Source organism: Phacochoerus africanus, chromosome 3 (genome assembly GCF_016906955.1).
Source record: "Phacochoerus africanus isolate WHEZ1 chromosome 3, ROS_Pafr_v1, whole genome shotgun sequence".
Taxonomy (NCBI): domain Eukaryota; kingdom Metazoa; phylum Chordata; class Mammalia; order Artiodactyla; family Suidae; genus Phacochoerus; species Phacochoerus africanus.
This window is the reverse complement of record NC_062546.1, coordinates 113934722-113954233: the sequence shown is the minus strand read 5'-3', so window position 1 is coordinate 113954233 and position 19512 is coordinate 113934722. Positions and strand designations below refer to the sequence as shown.

Genomic DNA, 19512 nt, shown 5'->3' with positions numbered 1-19512 from the left:
TATGCTTGCTGCACAGACAATATTAGACAGGAACCGAAAAAAGAAAAAAAAAAAAAAAAAAAAAGCTTCGTATTACTCTTCCACATACGCTGGCTGCTGTTTACATACCCTGCCAATGCCTTAGCACTGGAGAGCTTTTTGCAATACGCTGGGGAATGGGGAGGGAGGGAATGAAAAGTGCCAAAGAAAACATGTTTTTAAAAGCTCCGGTTTTATACAATAGAATGTTTTCTAGCAGATGCCTCTTGTTTTAATATATTAAAAATTTGCAAAGCCCTTTGAGCTATGACCTTACTCCAACCATGGTCAGTCTGTTATGAGGTAGAGGATCTCTGATACCATACACGTGAACCCACTCAGACCTGTGAACAGATGCATGGCCAAGGGTTGCCTGGGGTCTCGTCCTCCAAGTGGGGGAATGCCTGCTGCTCCACACCAGAAGGGAGGCCCCACCAGCAGCACAGCAGCCACACCAGGAGCAGGAGTGACCCTGCCACTCTCCCAACAGTCCAAGAGGAAAGCCAGCCTGGGAACAGGAGTACGTGCAACCCACTCTCTGAGTCCAAGAGATGGGACTCCCTCCAACCCACATGTCCCTGCATTCCTTCTGACTTCTACTCCAGGGCCTTGGGTCAAGTAACTGCAGAGCCCCTCTCGGGTCCTTGAAACAAGAACGACAATACCTAGACTTGTATACACAAACTTCTCTGAGGTGTCAGGACTATCACCACCCTGCCCTCAGGTCGGGGTGAGGCAGCCCCAACTCCGGATGTGCATCAGGGAGGGTTAGGACCACTCGTGGTGGCCTGTCCAGCAGCCTGGGCTTTCTGGAAGTCCCTAACTTCCTGAGGGGTACGCAAGTATTGCTCAATCTCACTATCAGAAATGTTCTCATCACCGGTGACCGTGGAGACAGGGGGGGTGGGACAGATCCGCTTTGGGGGCTTCAGCATGCAGGGTGGGAGGAGGGGGGCAGGACTCGCTGGCCGCTTCCCCTCAGGCAGATCTACAGAGCTGCTCCCCACCTCCTCCTTCCCCTGTCCCTGCCCCGGCAGCTCCTTCTCCCGGTCGTCTGTCTCTGAGGTTCCATCTCGAAAGGCCTTGCGGACTAGCGTGTGGCGGTGCTGGAGGAGGTCACCAATGTGCTTCACCACAGACCGCTTGTCAAGCTTCAGAACCTGCAACCAGGCCAGCTGCCCGGCCATCCGCAGCAGCACGGCCAACAGCTCCTGCAGGCGGGAGGCAGCAGGGTAGGGAAGGTCCACGTTTGCCAATTTACAAAATCGGGCCAGGGAACAAGTCAGCCGATCAGAAGGCTGCAGCGACTGCCAGGCCAGGAAAGTGGCGGCAGTAACGACAGGTAGGGGATGCCGCCCAGTCACCAGCCACGTCTCATCCGCCAGCTCCACCAGCTGCAGTGTTCGAGACAGCATCTTCTCCTTGTCTTCCACGTACTTGGCTGGCACAGATGGGGAGGCTTGAAAAAGTTTGAAGCTGAAATAACCAAAAAGACGGTCTGGTCTCAATACCGATGGGATGCGGTGGGGGTAGCGGGGGACTGCTCTTCCAAAGTGAGGAAGATAGCAAGCTGTTCTACCCTCCTGGAAACACTCACACCTGCTGAGCAGCAAGGTCATCCGGGTACCAGAGAGGACAGGATGAGCCTTCTGCTGGAGAAGTGAAGGGCAGGAGAAGGCAGGGAGCTAACATTCGTTGACCGCCCCCTGCCAGCCATCCCTCTGAGTGCTTTACAGGTGTTCTCCTTTAATCTACTCAATACCCTGTTATGTGCATTGAGAGTTGGAAAAACTTGCCCACAGTTACCCAGCTTGGAAATAACCAAGCTTCAAACCCAGGATTATCTGACACCGATAGCCTTTGCTTTCTACTATTATTTACCAGAAAAAAAGGAAAAGGACACAGCTACTTAGAACAACAATAAAATTTAGCTTCTAGCTCCACCCTGTCATTTACTAATAACTTCTCGGGTCTAATCACAGGTGATCCTGCCAAGGCAGGGTCACAGCATTCAGCCACGCAAAACATGAGAGGTGGACCTCAAGAGCCCTATGCCAAGGCTAATACCTACGTCCTACATCATTAGCGTGCTGTGAGGGCAAAGGGATTTGAAAATTATACCATTCTAGAAATGTAAAACGGGATCAATGTGACTACTACTAAGCCTGGGAGAGGGAGAAGAGACTTCTCTCCCACATCCTTGGAAATGCGTCTGGTCAAAAAGAGGCAGCTAGAGATAAAAGGGTTCAGGTCCCACCCCAACCCAGCATCTCCCACACAGTAGGTACCTGCTACAGTAAGTCTTCACCAGGTCTGCCAAGCACAGAGACGGCACGTCTAGCCCCAGGAGCTTCACCATCTGCATGTAGGTGCCAGAAAACACATCCAAATCTGCATAGATTAGGGTGCAGATGGTTCCCATGGTCAGGGGCCAGTTACGCTGCCGGCAGGTAATTAAGACACAGCACCCGACCAACACCTCCTTCTTTTGCAGCCTGGCAGCGCGGATGCCGGAGTGCTGGTATGCCTGTTGGTAGTAGGCAACTGCCGTGTCCTCAAATGTTGGTGGTAGCTGCAGAACTCGACAGAGGTCTCTCACTCGGCGGAGACCTAGGAAAACCCATAGCAGGAGTTAGTCCCAACAATAAAGAATGATCTTTAAAAGGATGATATACCACAACCAAGTGGGATTTATCCCAGGGATACAAGGATTTTTCAATATCCACAAGTCAACAAATGTGACACACCAAAATGAACAAGAGAAACCACATGGTCATCTCAATAGATACAGAAAAAGTGTTTTATAAAATTCAACATCCATTTACAGTAAAAACTCTCCAGAGAGTGGGCATAGAGGGAACATATGTCAACATAAGGAAGACCACATATGACAAACACAGAGCTAACATCACATTCAACGATGTAAAGCTGAAAGCCTTTCCTCTAAGATCACGAACAAGACAAGGATGCCCACCCTCACCATTTTTATTCAACAGAGTTTTGGAAGATCTAACCAGAGCAATCGGAGGAGGAACAGAAACAATAGGAATCCAAACTGGAAAAGGAGTTTCCGTCATGGCTCAGTGGTTAACAAATCCTATATCCATGAGGACACCGGTTTGATCCCTGGCCTCACTCAGTGGGTTAAGGATCCAGCGTTGCTGTGAGCTGTGGTATAGGTCGCAGACATGGCTCGGATCTCACATTGCTGTTGCTCTGGTGTAGGCCAGCGGCTACAGCTCTGATTCAACCCCTAGCATGGGAACCTCCATTTGCCGTGGATATGGCCCTAAAAAGACAAAAGGAAAAAAATAAAATTATATTAAAAAATTTAAAAAAAAAAAAGCGGAAAAGAAGCAGTAAAACTGTCACTGTCTGCAGATGGCATGATATTCTACATAAAGGGGTCAAAGGAGCCATCATGCAGCTCCCAGCAATTTCTGGTAAACCTGCCTCAGATATGAGATGCACAAATAACAAACCTTTCTATAATGACAACAGCGACACTTGCTGAGGACATTTGGGAGGCACAAAGTCACTTATAGAAAGAAGTCACATTTCAGTGCCCCATCTTTTGGAGGCTGGTTTGATTTGTGGCCAAGCCAAAGTTTCATCTGAGCTCCTTAGTCTACCTCAAACAAATCCCCAAGCAAACCTGAATCTTCCACCTAATTGCTACCTCTCTTAGAACCATCCCTTCCCTCCCTTCCTTTCTTTTTTTTTGCCATGCCCATGACATGTGGAAGTTCCTGGGCCAGGGATCGAACCCATGCGACAGCAGCAACCCAAGTCATAGCAGGACAACACCAGATCCTTAACCAACTGAGCCACCAGGAAACCCTATCATCCTTTATTTTTAATTACCATTCTCTTCCACTCAAACTTACACAGTAATGCTGAAAACAGGAAAGATAAGTAGATGGGCTGGACCATCAGGAGAGTTTTCTTTAAAGCCACTATGTCATAAAAGGTTTATTCTCACCTCGTTGCTGGCTGCGACTAACTTGTTCATTTTCCCCTGTGCTTCGGGAATATGTTACTTCTGTAAGATAATGGACAACAAATAGCTTGTTTAGCCTCCACGTGCCACACCCTTGCCCTCCCACCACACAAAACCCAGGAGCCAAACCAGGACGCATCCACTTCTTGTCCCATCTTTGCACATTAAAGGTCCATCTGATTTTCTATGACCACAAACAGTACCCAATACAAAGAAATTTAGGAAGATTAGGACTGCACTAAAGCAGCTCCAAGTGTTCCAGCCATCTCTCTTGTACATCCAATTCAGGCAATTTTCCTGACTTGAATATTCTGAGGGTTGCATTGGTCACAGACTTGAAGAGCAGAGAGGGAAGGAAAAAAAAAAAAAAAAGATGCTTTTGCCAATTAGTGCTCAAAATTACTTTGCGGTAATAGTATTTTCTGTATTCGTAAAGAATTGATCCGCAATCCTTCCACCATGCCCAGACTAGGTAAATTGAGTGCAGCTTTCTCTCTTGATTTCATTTATTCAGCGTTTATTAATACCAAATACCTTGCTAGAAAAACACAGATAAACCGCAGTCCCTGAGCTTCTACAGCTCACTCGTTCACTTTAGGCCATTTTCTCCCGTGCATGTGACCAGGAAAAGGCAGGAGATAAGAATCTCGACGTCAATCACTCCACTGCCCCCAGGCTGTTATCCATTGCCCTGGAAAAGCCCGCAAGGTACCTCGGAGGTTGCCCTCATCACTGAAGGTGGTCGTAAGGACTCCCTCGGTGACCACACAGCCGCAGTCGGAGCACACCAGCTGGCTCTGCGAATAGTGTGAGTCTTCCACCAGCTCAGTGGAGCCGCAATCGGGGCAGCGGCCTCTTCCCGGCATCTTACAACCCGTCCAGAGCCGAGGAAGCCTTCGGGTAACTGTCCCTAACGTCGACAACAGCAACAGTGTTGCAAACAGGAAGTAGGAGCGGAGCTTTCTAAGGCCTGCACCACCTCCTTCCGGCCAGCGTGACAGCCGTACTATGGGTAGTTCCTCCTCAGCCACGCGCCACTTCCGGTCCTTTCCTCTGAGGACTCGGGTAGAAATGTGAGCCAGGAGACGGGGGTTCCTGCTGGACTGCGTATTCGGGTTCTCCGCAAACTGTAGTTAGTTTGAGGTGGGCTAGACTAGCAGTTGCATTTGGGTGAGCTTTTTACATGCATGGACACGCATAATATACAGAAAATTATTGCCATCCACAAAGAATTCTTTTTTCTAAAGCGCTAGGGGAATCGTAGATGCTCCATTTCCCTTTGGTAAGGAACGTTGATTTGGGCTATGGTACGAAGTTTGTGTCTAAAAGGGAGAGTGGTCTAGTGAGAGGGCAGGGAATTGTGTTCCTTCCAGAGCGCCTTCACCTCGAGCCAGTTGTCTCTTCTCTTTGCAGTCCATTTTTCTCAACTGTAGAATAAAGGAGTTGAATTAAAATCCAGAGTGGCACCCTCAAATGCCTTCAGAGGCTAGGCAAAGAATGTCTAAAGGAGTTGGAGAGAAAGAATATGGGGTGGTGAGGCCTTTGGCAATCTGGAGGGTTCAAGCAGATGCGGATGTTTTTAAAACCTTGAGCTTTAAGATGCTCCAAGATTCTAGCTCCAAAGTTCCTAGCATGGTATATATCACAGATCAAAGAATCTTGAGGAAAACTGTGCCGCTAGCAGTGTTATAGAAACCAAGTTAACCAATTAGAGATTTTGTATGTCATGTTTGAGCATAAATTAAAAGTCATCAAAGAGTGTATTTTCTTTCCTTCTTTCTTTCTTCCTTCCTTCCTTTTGTCTTTTTATGGTCCTACTCACAGCATATGGAAGTTCCCAGGCTAGGGGTTGAATTGGAGCTGTAGCTGCTGGCTTACACCACAGCAACACCAGACCGGAGCTGCCTCTGCAACCTATACCATAGCTCAAGGCAACACCAGATCCTTAACCCATTGAACAAGGCCAGGGATTGAACCTGCGTCCCCATGGATACTAGTCAGGTTTGTTACCACTGAGCCACAGTGGGAACTCCCAAACTATTACATTTAGAATGGATAAGCAATGAGGTCCTGCTGTATAGCTCAGGGACTTATATCCAATCACTTGTGATAGAACATGATAGAAGATAATATGAGAAAAGGAATGTGTATGCATGTATAACTGGGTCACTTTGCTGTACAGCAGAAATTGACAGAACATTGCAAGTCAACTATAATTAAAATGTTTTTAAATAAATAAATATCTGACTGCAGCAGCTTGAGTGGCTGAAGAGGTACAGGTTCAATTTCTGGCCTAGTGAGTGGGTTAAATGGCTCGGTATTACACAGCTATGGCATAAGTCCCAGTTGTGGCTCAGATTCAGTCCCTGGCCCAGGAACCTCCACATGCTGCAGGTGCAGCCATAAAATTTAAAAAAATACAAATAAAAATAAAAACCAACCAGGAGTTCCTGTTATGGCTCAGTGGTCATGCACCAGACTAGTATTTGTGAAGATGTAGGTTCAATCCCTGGCCTTGCTCAGTGGATTAAGGATCCGAGCTGTGGTATAGGTCAAAGATGCAGCTCAGATTGGGCATTGCTGTGGCCGTAGCGTAGGCTGGCAGGTGTAGCTCTGATTCGACCCCTAGCCTGAGAACTTCCATATGCCATGGGTAGGACTCTAAAAAGCAAAAACAAAAAACAAACAAACCAAACCAGGAGTTCCCTGGTGACCTAGCAGTTAAGGAATTTGGTGTTGTCACTGCTGTGGTTTGGGTCACTGCTGTGACGTGGGTTCAATCCCTCACCCAGAAACTTCTACATGCCATGGGCTCGGCCAAAAAAAATAAAAAGAGAGGAGTTCCCGTCGTGGCCCAGTGGTTAATGAATCCGACTAGGAACCATGAGGTTGCGGGTTCAATCCCTGGCCTTGCTCAGTGGGTTAAGGATCCGGCGTTGCCATGAGCTGTGGTGTAGTTTGCAGATGCGGCTCGGATCCTGCGTTGCTGTGGCTGTGGTGTAGGCTGGTGGCTACAGCTCTGATTCGACCCCTAGCCTGGGAACCTCCATATGCCACGGGAGCGGCCCTAGAAATGGCCAAAAAGACAAAAAAAAATAAATAAATAAAAATAAAAATAAAATAAAAAGAGAGAGAATTAGGAGTCTATCTGTTCAGTTCCAAAACCCATGTTCTTTATGCCATATTGGTTAGAACTGAGGTCTGAGATATAGAAGACTAATGGCATTTGCCCATTTCTGCAAAAGCTATTTATGGAGTGCCCACTATGTGCCAATGTGCAGGCACTGTTTCAGGCCCTGGAGAAAGAGCCGTGAGCAAAGCAAAGCCCCGACTTTTGGAGCTGATCTTCTAGCGGATGCAACACGCTTTTAGGGATGGGTGTGGCCAAAATAAACAAACCAAACCAAACAAAAACACCATCTGAAAGTGGGAGTACCTGTTGTGGCTCAGCAGGTTAAGAACTGACACTGTCCTTGAGGGTGTAGTTTTGATCCCTGGCCTTGCTCAGTGGGTTAAATATCCAGCATCATTCCCTTCTTTTCCACAGTCAGTCTCTCTCCCTGATTGCCACATCTAAGGACCCCATCTCTTCCCCAAGAGAATGCTTTCTTAGAGCGTGAGCACCACTCTCCTTTTAGAGGCGTCCAACAGGACCTCAGGGCCTGATCACACTGGAGGATGGGCCCCTCCCCCAAGCAAGGGATACAATTGTTCCTGACAGTGCATTCCCTGACACTAAAATTACTTGCTCTAGCCCCACCCCATAAGTGAGCTTCCGCACACTGGTCCGGGATGGTGTGTACCCCAAGTCCCCTCTTTTCTGGAGGTATGACACACTTCTGGCTGTCCAGCAGATCAATATTGAGACACGCTTTCATGCTACCACACACAGCTCTGAGAGACAACCCTTAATTTTAGCCTGCAGGGTCCACATCCTTATTTTGGGGGGCAAGTGTAGTTTTTTGTTTGTTTGGTTTTGTTTGTTTTGTTGTGTTTGCTTTTTAGGGCTGCACTCAAGCATATGTAGTTCCCAGGCTAGGGGTTGAATCATAGCTACGGCTGATGGTCTATGTTACAGCCACAGCAACATGGGATCTGAGTGGTGTGTGTGACCTACACCATAGCTCACAGCAACACTGGATCCTTAACCCACTGATGGAGGCCAGGGATCAAACCCGTGTCCTCACGGATAACCTGGGTCAGGCTCATTACCACTGAGCCACAATGAGCATTTCCTGTTTTTGTTTTTGTTTGTTTTCTTTCTTCTTTTTTTTTTTTTTTTTGTCTTTCTGCCTTTTCTAGGGCCACACCTGCGGCATATGGAGGCTCCCAGGCTAAGGGTTGAATTGGAGCTGTAGCCACTGGCCTATGCCAGAGCCACAGCAACACAGGATCCGAGCCGCGTCTGCGACCTACACCACAGCTCACGGCAACGCCAGATTCTTAACCCACTGAGGTTGCCTTGCAACCTCATGGTTCCTAGTCAGATTTGTTAACCACTGAGCCACGACGGGAACTCTGCACTTCCTGTTTTTGTTTTGCCACCCCTTGTTATATGGAGTTCCCAGGCCAGGGATCAGATTGAATCTGAAATGGAACTGCGACCTACACCAGAGCTGTGGCAATACCAGGTCCTTAATGCATTGTGCCAGGCCAGGGAATGAAGCTGTGTTCCTGCTGCTGCAGAGACATCATCCATCCTGTTGTACTACAGCGGGAACCCCAGGGAGTAGCTTTTTTTTTTTTTTTTTGTCTTTTTGCCTTTTCTAGGGCTGCTCCTGAGTCATATGGAGGTTCCCAGGTCGGGGGTCTAATCGGAGCTGTAGCCACCGGCCTACACCAGCGCCACAGCAACACAGGATCTGAGCCGAGTCTGCAACCTACACCACAGCTCATGGTAACGCTGGATCCTTAACCCAATGAACAAGGCCAGGGATCGAACCCGCAACCTCATGGTCCCTAGTCGGATCATTAACTACTGAGCCATGACAGGAACTCCCAGGGAGCAGTTCTTTACATTACCTATGTACAGAACAGCATCAGACTACTTTCATCCCTAATTTTGTGCAGATCTCGAACTTAACTGCATTTTTTTGGGTGGGGGATTTTATTACAGTCATCTACCCACAACAGAAGCCTTGAAATTCTGCTTTCCCCAACATTACCCATAGTAGAGTGGAAGAGCGGTTTTCTGATCCTCCAACCAGCAACTCTAAGGGTGGAGGGTGTGGGTGGGTCTCTTCCAGCCACTGGTGTGTGATAGCCTGAGAGCCTTGCCCTCTGGGAGGTGGGCAGGACCCAGGCCAGGAGGTGGCGCACTTGACCAAGATAGCCCAATCTTGGGTTCATGGTCTCAGGAAAAGATCTGTTCATTTAGGAAATGTATTTGCCTTCATCTTGAAAATCAGGTCCACGTACGTCATCCTTTGAGCCTTTTCTGCTACTACAAACTCTACTAAGAGTTAGCGTTGTTCAGTGATGGTGACCATTGAACATATAGATGTTCAAACCCCTTGCCCCCACTGCACCCCCAGCCTGTGAAGCTGGAACCCTGCTTCTTGTCTGTAAGTCTGGAGCTCCCATGGTACCTGGCATCCAAACCTGTGGAATTCTGAGTTCCCAGAATGGGCTGGATTAGAGCAGAAAGCCCCAAGGCAGGGAGCCTCAGCCATGGTCTAGATGTGTAACACTGACCTTGAGGCCAGAGTTCTTTCTAGAGAGGAGACCCTCAGAGAGAGAGTAAGGCACTGCTGGCTTGTGGGCAGTTGACTTTGGGCTCCCCCGTGCATATTCCTTTGGTGTGCTTGCCTGACTTCCCCTTTGTTACACGTCTCCCTGGGAATGACCTGTCTTTCTCCTGCGTCCCGGGAGTGCCTCCAGTAGCCCAATAAAATTATGTAGACAGTGAAATTTCTTTTTTCTTTTTTTCTTTTCTAGGGCTGCACCCACAGCATATGGAGGTTCCCAGGCTAGGGTCTAATCAGAGCTGTAGCCACCGGCCTATCCCACAGCCACAGCAAGGCAGGATCCCAGCCGCATCTGCAATCTACACCACAGCTCATGGCAACGCCGGATCCTCAACCCACTGAGCAAGGGCAGGGATCAAACCCACAACCTCACAGTTCCTAGTTGGATTCGTTAACCATTGAGCCACGACGGAACTCCAGACATCGAAATTTGACTTTCGTGTAATTTCCATGTGTCATGAACTTGTTACTTTTTCATTGTTAAAAAAATGTAAAAATCTCCAGTATTGAGTGCAGTGTTGTAGACTGGCCATCACTCCGGCCATTCAATGTTTAGACTTATTTATCCCACATTAAAAAATAATAATATAAAAAAAGGAAAAATCATCCTTGGCTTGAGGGCCCCATAAATGAGACGTCAGAGTGTCCTGACGCTGGTTCTAGAGCCCCTAGTCAGACAGGCCAGGAGTTTGAATTCTTTCTGATGCCTGTTTTGTGTTTTTTTTTCTTTTTCGGCCACCCCCACGGCGTATGGAAGTTCCCAGGCCGGGGACAGGATCTGAGCCATAGAGGCAGCAATGCTGGATCCTTCACTTATTGCACCAGGTGGGGGATGGAACCAGTGTCTCCAGAGAGACAGGCCAGATCATTAATCCACTGCGCCAAAACCAGAGCAGGAACTCCCCTTCAGATGCCTCTGAAAGTCTCCATTTCCTCATCTACATATGGAGATACTGTCTAAACTGGTGAGAATTAAGCAGTGCCTAGGAAAAAGCAGGAACTCAATAAAGGGCCCTTCCTTTTGGAGACAAGGTTCAGCCACAATCTACAAGGACAGAAGCAGGTTCCCTGCTCAGAAGGCCTATCAGTGTCACCAGGGTGACTATTCCCAGGGCTCAGAATACACGTGTCCATGGAAAACCATTGAACATCTGAAGGCTAAGTTAAGACACCCTCCCTCAGGGGATTTTGTGGCTTTGGGATCCACTGGCCCCAGAGTGCTCAGCTAAGCCAGTTTTGAACTTGAATGTGAAGTCATCTCTTCTGCCTTCCCAGATCAAGACTGCAGAACCCAGAAAGCTCGGGGGATGGGGCCCAAGGGCTAGAGGAGTGCATGCTGCTGACACCATGGTCATCGTTTACCCTGTAAGTGACATTTTCCACAGGGAGGTGGGCAGGGTGCCCCCTCCAAAACCAAGGGAAATGAATCTTGGGGAAAAGTGCAGGGTCATTTGTGGAAACATCCTTTCCTTACAGACTCCTTTCCTTGCAGAGAGCTTTTTGTTTATTTTACACAAACTTGGAAGGTTGTGAGTTTTAATTAAGAGAAGCTCTTTTTGTTTTTGTTTTTTTGTTTGTTTGTTTTTCCTTTTTAGGGCTGCACCTGCGCCATATGGAAGTTCCTGGGCCAGAGGTCAGTTCTTAATCCGCTGAGCCACAAGAACTCCCAAGAAGCTCCTTTTTTACGTGATGGCCCTGCCATCCACATCCAGTTGGGTAACCAGGCCTCTACCCACACCAGAGAGGCCTTCGGTAGCTCCCCCACCGCATGCAGAAGCGTCACGGGTGCTGCCTGCCCCTACCCCTTTACAATGGGACTTTCATCTCCACATCCCCTTCCTTTTAAGAGGTTAGGACCAGCAGGAATCCAGGAGAGAGGCCCTCATGGGGTAAGAAACACAAGTCACCCCCTAAGAGAGGTTTTCTGGGAAGACAGAAGAAATTCTTATCGCATCTACATGAAACTACAGACACAATCTGTGAAAGGTAGTATCAATTTATTTAGTGTTGTAGGAAATTTAGGCTACTGCTTAAAAACAAAACCAAAGAAATCCAAAATTCCCAAAGTAACAAAGCAGGAAATAACAATTCTATAATCCAAAAATGCTGGGAGAGAGGAATAGGTCAAGTTAGTAGCTCACAAAATAGATGCCAAGAAACCACAGAGTGGAGGATGGTATGGTGACCGGGAGGTTGAGCTCTCCACCTAAGGCAAGAGATTGTTTGGCTTTCGTGGATCATTGGCGAGTAGTTGTAAAAAAAAAAAGAAAAAAATTCAGTCAGGAGAAGGGCTGCAGGGAGGGAAGACTGTGCATAATTTACATCAAATTGCCTCTGGCCTGCCATCTAGCAGGTGGCTGAATGCCATGGTCCCTAACTCTTCTGTGCCCTTCTGAGCTCCCACTGTCAGTAGAGCTGAAGCCACACATACCTTCCACTCAGGGTCAACAGCTGTTCACATGGCAAAGGGGAGATGTTCTTGCTCCTCCGGGGAGGCTGACATGCAGGAAATAAAAGGGGTGAACAGGACATCTGTCAAAGTCCAAGCAATGAGATGAGATGAAACTACCAGGCAAAGGACTGCCATATTTTCAGGAAGCTGACCTCCAGTCAAAGTTCATTGCAAGGCATTAGTATTTCATTGGCCGCTTCCCTGAAGTATTGACTGCTCTCCCAGGGGAAGCGGCCAGTCAAAGACAAGAAGGAGCCGCTCCTGCTTTTGCAGAGCACAGTCTCCTCCCAGGGCCCGTCAGTTTGGTGAGCGTTTTCAGCAGCTAGAGGAAACTCTGGGCTCTCCTGCTGCAGAAGAATGGGCGTAAGCCCTCAGAGCAGCTCCAGCTGCAGGAGCTCCAGCCCTCTCATCTGTCAGCCTCGGCCAACAGCTCAGAGCAGGCTCCAGCTTTCCTAGGTGAGTTCTCCTTCACAGTAGAGTCCTTAAGGACAGCCTACCAGTGACCTTCAAGTTACCTACTTTGTTTGAGAGGAACAGGAATGCTACATGTAATAGAATGCTTTTTTCCAAGCAGTGGAAGAAACCAGACACTCTTGAAGCAAATTGTCCTTCATTCTCCGGAGTTCTCAAGGGCATCTCAGGGCAGAGGAATTTGCTCTTCTGCTGGGACTACCTCTCCAGTATGGTTCTAGCAGCAGATCCCTCCACAGCCACCACCACCTCTTGGGAAGAAGGGGGGGTGGTCTCCATGGCAGTTCTTCCCGAAGCCACTCAGCACCCACCTGCCACCCCCGTGCACGAGGGCTCTCACAGTCAAAGCACATTTACTTCAAGTCAAAAACATATTGCAGAACAAATACATACACGTACATTTCCAGAGATCTAGCGAATAGACAGTTCTCTTTGGAGGGATGTAGATACATTGCGTAGCACTACAAAAACACAAGTCGTCTGAGAAGTTTACAGTGGTCCCCAGTACTGTAGGCGAGTATTAAATAAAACAGCTGTAGATCATTAAAAGCTAATTAGCTAAATCAAGTTACAATATCATCCTTCGGATTAAAGTGCTCTGATATTAACTGATGTGGCAGCAACTGTGACCCTGAAAAGGGATTCTGCTGCCAATACTCTTGCCTCTTAACTTCCAAATACCAGAAACGAACACAGAAGAGAGTCCCAATTTCATTACTGCTATTGTCTCGACCACTGCCCACCCCATGGGCCAGTGACACTCTTCCCCTGGTGTTGGTGAGATGCTGTCACAACTAGGAGAAAAAAATGAGTAATACAGAAATGTTCTAATTCCAGTACCCAGTTACTAAAGAATCTGAACTGTTGTTATTAGTTAAGAAGGGAGCAAGTGTCCTCATTTAAAAAAAAAAATACGTGCGTTAATCTAGTTTTAAAAAGACTGCAACCCAGAGTTCCCTGGTGGCTCAGAGGATTAAGGAGCTGGCCTGGGTTGCTGCTGTGGCACAGGTTTGATCCTTGGTCCAAGAACCTCTGAACGCCATGGGAGTAGCCAAAAAAAAGAAAAGAAAAAGACAGGAGTTCCCTCTGTGGCACAATGGGATCAGCCGTTTCTCTGGAACTCTGGGACTCAGGTTCAATCCCTGGCCCAGCACAGTGGGTTAAGGATCCAGCACTGAAGCAGCTGCAGCTTAGGTCACAACTATGAGTCAGATCTAATCCCTGGCCCAGGAACTCCATATTCCATGGGGTGGCCAAAAATGAAACACACACACACACACACACACACAAACCCAGCAATCTACAAATAAGTGTCATATTCTCGCTCTTGATAATTTTATAACAAGGGAGGAAACGCCAGGAAGGGCTGTCAGGTAAATGAGGGGGCCAAGCAAAGGCACAGGGGGCAAAGGTCAAAGGGATCCTGCTGCAATCAGTGATACTATACCTGGTGGATCCATTTTAGTAAATGCTTGGGTCACCTAGTCCCTTATCAAGGCACTGCCTCGGCCACTCTAGCCAGTAGGAACCTGGAGATCACGAGGGGACACTTTGACCAACTCCCTCAAGCGTAAAGTGACTCTAACCCCCCAGTCTACTTTGTGGACCCCCATGGAGAAGTCCTCTGGATAGACAAGGAGCACATTTAAGGCTACAGAGTAGTGGCAGCTGATGTCTGGAGAAGGCAGCTGGTTCCAAATCTGAAAGGCACACCCCGAGGCGCTCCCTAAATTCCTCTGCTCTGGTCAAAACAAAAGACCAAGTCCAGAAACCAGGTAGATTTACATGGTATCAAAATTTAGCATCTGCAGCCAAAAGCCACACCTGAGCCACTCAAAAGCCAAGAAAGGATGCACAGTACAGCCCCCACGGCATGGTCCTGGTCCTTTTACCCCCACCTTTAATGACTGGGGAGACGTACTTTAAAATCTCAACATCAAAGGAAGAAAGCCCAATGTTAAAATACCTTAATACCCCCAGTGCCACCCGAACCTCTGGGCCAGGGTCAGCTCTTCTAACCCCATCTCTGGTCAGGGCATAAACTCCTTACAACACGGTTAAAGGCACAGTGGCATTTAAAAACCCTGGGAATGTACAGTAAAAGATTCATTGTAATAATTAACCTGGCTTCCATGGGTAGGGTTGACTCTCGCCAGATAACAAGCAAGGGAGATGGTGATTTGGAGCCTGAGCGCCGGCTCACAGGCACACCGAGTCCTTGGCCTCAGGAGCAGGTGGAAACAAACTCGCAAAGAAAAGGCTCAAGGTCGGAGGCTGATGAGTCACATCTTTCCTGCTTTTCTGCCGACCTGAGAGGGGACCCGGAGGATGTTGGGGGTCTCTTCCATGACCCTGACCAGCAGGTTGTCGATGTAGTCCTCCAACTGGCGCACCTGAAGCTCCTTCGTGTTTATTGTTTCCTTCTGTTTGAGGACCAGCTGGATCAGCTCATCGTGTGTTAGCTGAGCATAAGCAAACGCAGGGTCCGAGGGCTTGTATTTCTTTGGAGGGGGGAGAAAAAGCGATAAAGTCAGCAAAGAAGTCAAACATCTAAAAGAAATACAAAAGAGATAGGCTTTAGAGATTGAGCCTATGATCTGAGTCTCCTGGGAATTCGTTTTTGATTTAGGTGGGAAATTGATGACTGGTGAAGTTTTCCATTAAGGGCCAGAGAGTAGGTGTTCCAGGCTGTGCAGGCCACTGATGGTGGCATGTTCTTTGGTTTTTGTTTGTTTGTTTGTTTGATGACCTATTAAAAATTAGAGTTCTCTTACGGCAGAGTGGGATGTGGCATTGTCCCTGCTGTGGCTTGGGTTCAATACCTGGCCTGGGAACTTCCACATGCTGTGGATACAACCAAAAAAGAGGGGTGGATGTAAAAAACCATACTCAGCTCACAGGCTGCAGAGCCCTGGACTGGATTCTGGCTTGGGGTTTTAAGGATGTAATAGACGGAGGTCTGTGAAAACCCAGAGCTGGCACAACCAAATATGAGAGTGGAGCTGAGCCCCAAGCTAAGGTGACCCATGAAGAAACCCTGGTGACAGACAGTGCAGGAGGCAACACTCTCCTCCCAGCACAACAGGTGGCTGTTCAGCCCAGACAGCCACCTACTGCCTCAAAGGGATCCTGGTGATTAGGATGAGACACTGGCCACTCAGAGAGCCCAGTTTAAGTCATCTCGAAAATATGCAGAGTCAAGAAGATGTGGTGGGGAGTTCCTGTCATGGTGCAGCATAAATGAATCCGACTAGGAACCATGAGGTTGCAGGTTCGATCCCTGGCCTTGCTCAATGGGCTAAGGATCTAGCATTGCCATGAGCTGTGATGTGGGTCACAGATGCGGCTCAGATCTGGTGTTGCTGTGGCTGTGGCATAGGTTGGAAGCTACAGCTACAGCTCCAATTAGACCCTTAACCTGGCAACCTCCATACGCTGCAGGTGTGGCCCTAAAAAGACAAAAAAAAAAAAAAGATGACGATGTAGTACATCTATATCATGGAATACTATTCAGCCTTAAAAAAGAAGGAACTAGGCCATTTGCAGCAACATGGATGGACTTCAAAATTATCATACTGAATGAAAGTCAGACAGAGAAAGACAAATATCATATAATATCACTTATGTGTGGAATCTAAAATATGACATGAATTAACTTATTTACAAAAGAGAAACAGACTCACAGACATAGAGAACAGACTTGGGGTTGCCAAGGTGGCGGAGGGATGGACTGGGAGTTTGGGGCTGGCAGATGAAGACTATTACATATGAAAAGGATAAACAACAAGGCCCTACTGTAGAGCACAGGGAACTATATTCAATATCCTGAGATAAGTCATAATGGAAAAGAATAGTTTAAAGAAGAATATTTTATATATATATATATATATAACTGAATCATCTGCTGTACAGCAGAAATTAACACAACATTGTAACTCAACTCTACCTCAGTAAAAAAATATATGCAGAGTTACGGCCAAGCGCCACCATCAGAGCCATTGATGGCTCCCCCTCCGGGTACTGGGGCCAGTGCCAAGGCTGAGCGGCCCCCTCCTGACCAGAGCAAGGGCCCCGAGGAGTTACATCTGTAATCTGGGATGACTTGAGTCTGACTGTAAACCGACCGGGCCCCAACCACGAGGAAACCGGAGATAAGCATCATATGAAGTAACATGATGTACCAAGTCTCCACGAAGGCAGGGAGGAGGGGGAGGGCGTGAAACCCAGAAAACTAACTTTTCCTGAAATCTGTGGCACAGGGGATTCATGAGTTTAAAGAGATGAGGTCATAGGGCAACCTCAAGACCATTCTGCCTGCAGAACTCTGAGGTAATCACAGTTTCGAGGCCCGGAGGAGGGTCTGATGGTTTCAGGGAGGAAGGCTCAGAACCACCCGCTACAAGAGGCAGCTAGGTCAGGAGCAGGGTCAAGCTGGACACAACACGAGAGCAGGCCCCGTTCAGTGCAGTGACGCAAACTGCCTATGCTCCAGCCAGAGTGCAGAGAGAAATCCCATCCCACTTGTCCTGGCTACAAAGGACACCGCAACCATGGCAACACTGCCTTAGAAACACACCTGACCCTTCCAAACACAGAGCAGGAGTTTTTTTGTTTTGTTCTGTATTGTTTGTTTTTCAGGGCCGTACCTGTGGTATATGGAAGTTCCCAAGCTAGGGGTTAAATTGGAACTGCTGCCGCCAGCCTACACCACAGCCATAGCAACACCAGATCCGAGCCGCATTTGTGACCTATACCACAGCTGGTGGCAATGCTGGATCCTTAACCCATTGACGAGGCCAGGGATCGAACCTGCACCCTCATTCTAGCTGGGTTCTAAACCTGCTGAGCCACAACGGGAACTCCAAAACTTAATATTTTAACTATCTCTCTCTTGTTGGATATTTACGTTGGTTTCAATTTTCACAATTATAACATTTATTTAAATGCATGAACATAAATCTTTGGTCATATCCCTAAACATTTTATTAAGAAAATGCATAGAATTAAAAAGGCATGCAGGGAGTTCCCGTCATGGCGCAGTGGTTAACGAATCCGACTAGGAACCATGAGGTTGCGGGTTCGGTCCCTGCCCTTGCTCAGTGGGTTAACGATCCGGCGTTGCCGTGAGCTGTGGTGTAGGTTGCAGACGCGGCTCGGATCCCGCGTTGCTGTGGCTCTGGTGTAGGCCGGTGGCTGCAGCTCCGATTAGACCCCTAGCCTGGGAACCTCCATATGCCTCGGGAGCGGCCCAAGAAATAGCAACAACAACAACAACAACAACAAAAAGACAAAAAAAAATTAAAAAAATAAAAATAAAAAGGCATGCACACTTAAGGTGCTTCCTGCAATCTATCAAACCACTATTCAATTTGGATTCTATAATCTGAAGAGGAAAGTATGTAGGATTTGAAATCATGGAAGTTCCTATTTATGTGGCAACTAAAAAAATTTTTTAAAATCCTGCAACTACAGAAAGTGAGCAATGGCCATGGAGAGGAAGAAGTGCAAAGAAAATATCCATTAATTCCAGAAACAACAGTGCACATTGTCACATATTTCCTGACAGGATTTTTACATTGGATTTTTCCATAGCTGTAATAATGACGTATATTCAAATTTATGTCCAACTTTTCCCATATAATATGACAGAAGATTTTTGGATCTAGTTAGCTGTATTATTTTAAAATGGAAGTGCTGAAGCCACCTGAATAAATAATACATTCCTAGTTATTAATCATCTATAAATGATGGCAGCCCAAAAACAATAACCAAAAAAAAAAAAAGCCATTAGAGTAATGATTTCATAACTTTAGCTATGCAACTGCTTTCCCTAACCGTGACATTCCCAAAAGTAATTATTTTTATAAATACTGTTTATGCCTTGGTACAAAGCATCCATTCTACCACCGGCCAAAAGCAGTCTCCAGGAACCTTTCCGTATTTACTCAGAATATTTACAAGGTATGGTCGAGGAACAACAGCTTTGTTGCAGCTTGGCAGCGGGGGAACCATGGGGCTTACAAAACAAGCAGCATTTGCCTTTGTTTTAAGGCAAGTCACTCTGAGTCAGGGCCTGGAGAGAAGCCCCTGCCTGATTCAATGAGCTTTGCAGAGTAAACAGAATGGGAATCAGGGGGTCTCGCTCACTTCCTGAGAGCTGGGTGTGTGTTTCTCTTTGGAGCCAGGCTGCATTCCATAGTAAAAGGCAGAGGGGACAAGAGGCCGCTCCATGACTCCAGTTTTGTTATCATCGCTTTAATGCTATTCTTTTGCCCAATTTCCTGGTAAATCTCATTAACTCCAGGAAGATAGGTGCTGCCTGTCTGTATAAGCCCAAAGCCAGCCAAGCCGAGCCAGTGAGGTTACAGTCCATCTTTAACTTGGACTAAAACATAGGCGGTACATGGTTTTGGCAACAGCTCATAATTTTGAGAATGATGCTCTGTCAGCATGTACAAGGGAAGAGCAGGCAAGGCAGCAGGAGATGCTAACTTGTTATCAGCAACAATTCATTATTACTACTCAGTCTCTCTACCCAAAACACAGATCCCCAGGCTTTCAATAAACCTTCAGCCCAGTTCCTGGCGCCGGAGGCATTAACCACCCAGTGCTTGCGGCGTGAAGGAGATGTGAGCAAAAATTTTATTTTAAAAACACAAAAACTTTGCTGTGGCTCCGGCATAGGCTGGCGGCTACAGCTCCGATTCGACCCCTAGCCTGGAAACCTCCATATGCCGCAGGTGCGGCCCTAGAAAAGGCAGAAAGACAAAAACAAACAAACAAACAAACAAAAACACCACAAAAATTATTTGACATGCTGGAGT

At 47.4% G+C, this 19512-nt stretch overlaps 2 protein-coding genes across 3 annotated transcripts in view; both read right to left on the bottom strand.

Annotated features, from left to right (window-relative positions):
• Positions 1–192: 192 nt before the first annotated feature.
• Positions 193–5119, bottom strand: BRF2 (BRF2 RNA polymerase III transcription initiation factor subunit). The gene is made up of 4 exons (XM_047772500.1): positions 4731–5119; positions 4001–4060; positions 2307–2628; positions 193–1494 (listed from the first exon to the last, which is right to left on the bottom strand). The coding sequence occupies exons 1-4, from the start codon at positions 4882–4884 to the stop codon at positions 777–779; spliced, it is 1254 nt and encodes a 417-aa protein (XP_047628456.1). The 5' UTR covers positions 4885–5119; the 3' UTR covers positions 193–776.
• A 6626-nt stretch (positions 5120–11745) lies between these two features.
• Positions 11746–19512, bottom strand: part of RAB11FIP1 (RAB11 family interacting protein 1) — a 33819-nt gene continuing 26052 nt past the window's right edge. For both annotated transcript variants that reach the window (XM_047772495.1, XM_047772497.1), the window contains one exon: positions 11746–15189. In XM_047772495.1, coding sequence (XP_047628451.1) covers positions 14971–15189 — 219 coding nt within the window. In that variant the 3' untranslated portion in view covers positions 11746–14970. The remainder of the gene's footprint in view (positions 15190–19512) is intronic.

What these genes read in the sequence shown, in the direction of transcription:
- BRF2 (XM_047772500.1), bottom strand. Translation starts at nt 4,884, where the DNA reads ATGCCGGGAAGAGGCCGCTGCCCCGATTGCGGCTCCACTGAGCTGGTG. An exon ending in TGATGAGGGCAACCTCCGAG is followed by an intron (nt 4,061 to 4,730) that starts GTACCTTGCGGG and finishes ATTATCTTACAG; the next exon opens with AAGTAACATATTCCCGAAGC. An exon ending in GTGAAGACTTACTGTAGCAG is followed by an intron (nt 1,495 to 2,306) that starts GTACCTACTGTG and finishes TGGTTATTTCAG; the next exon opens with CTTCAAACTTTTTCAAGCCT.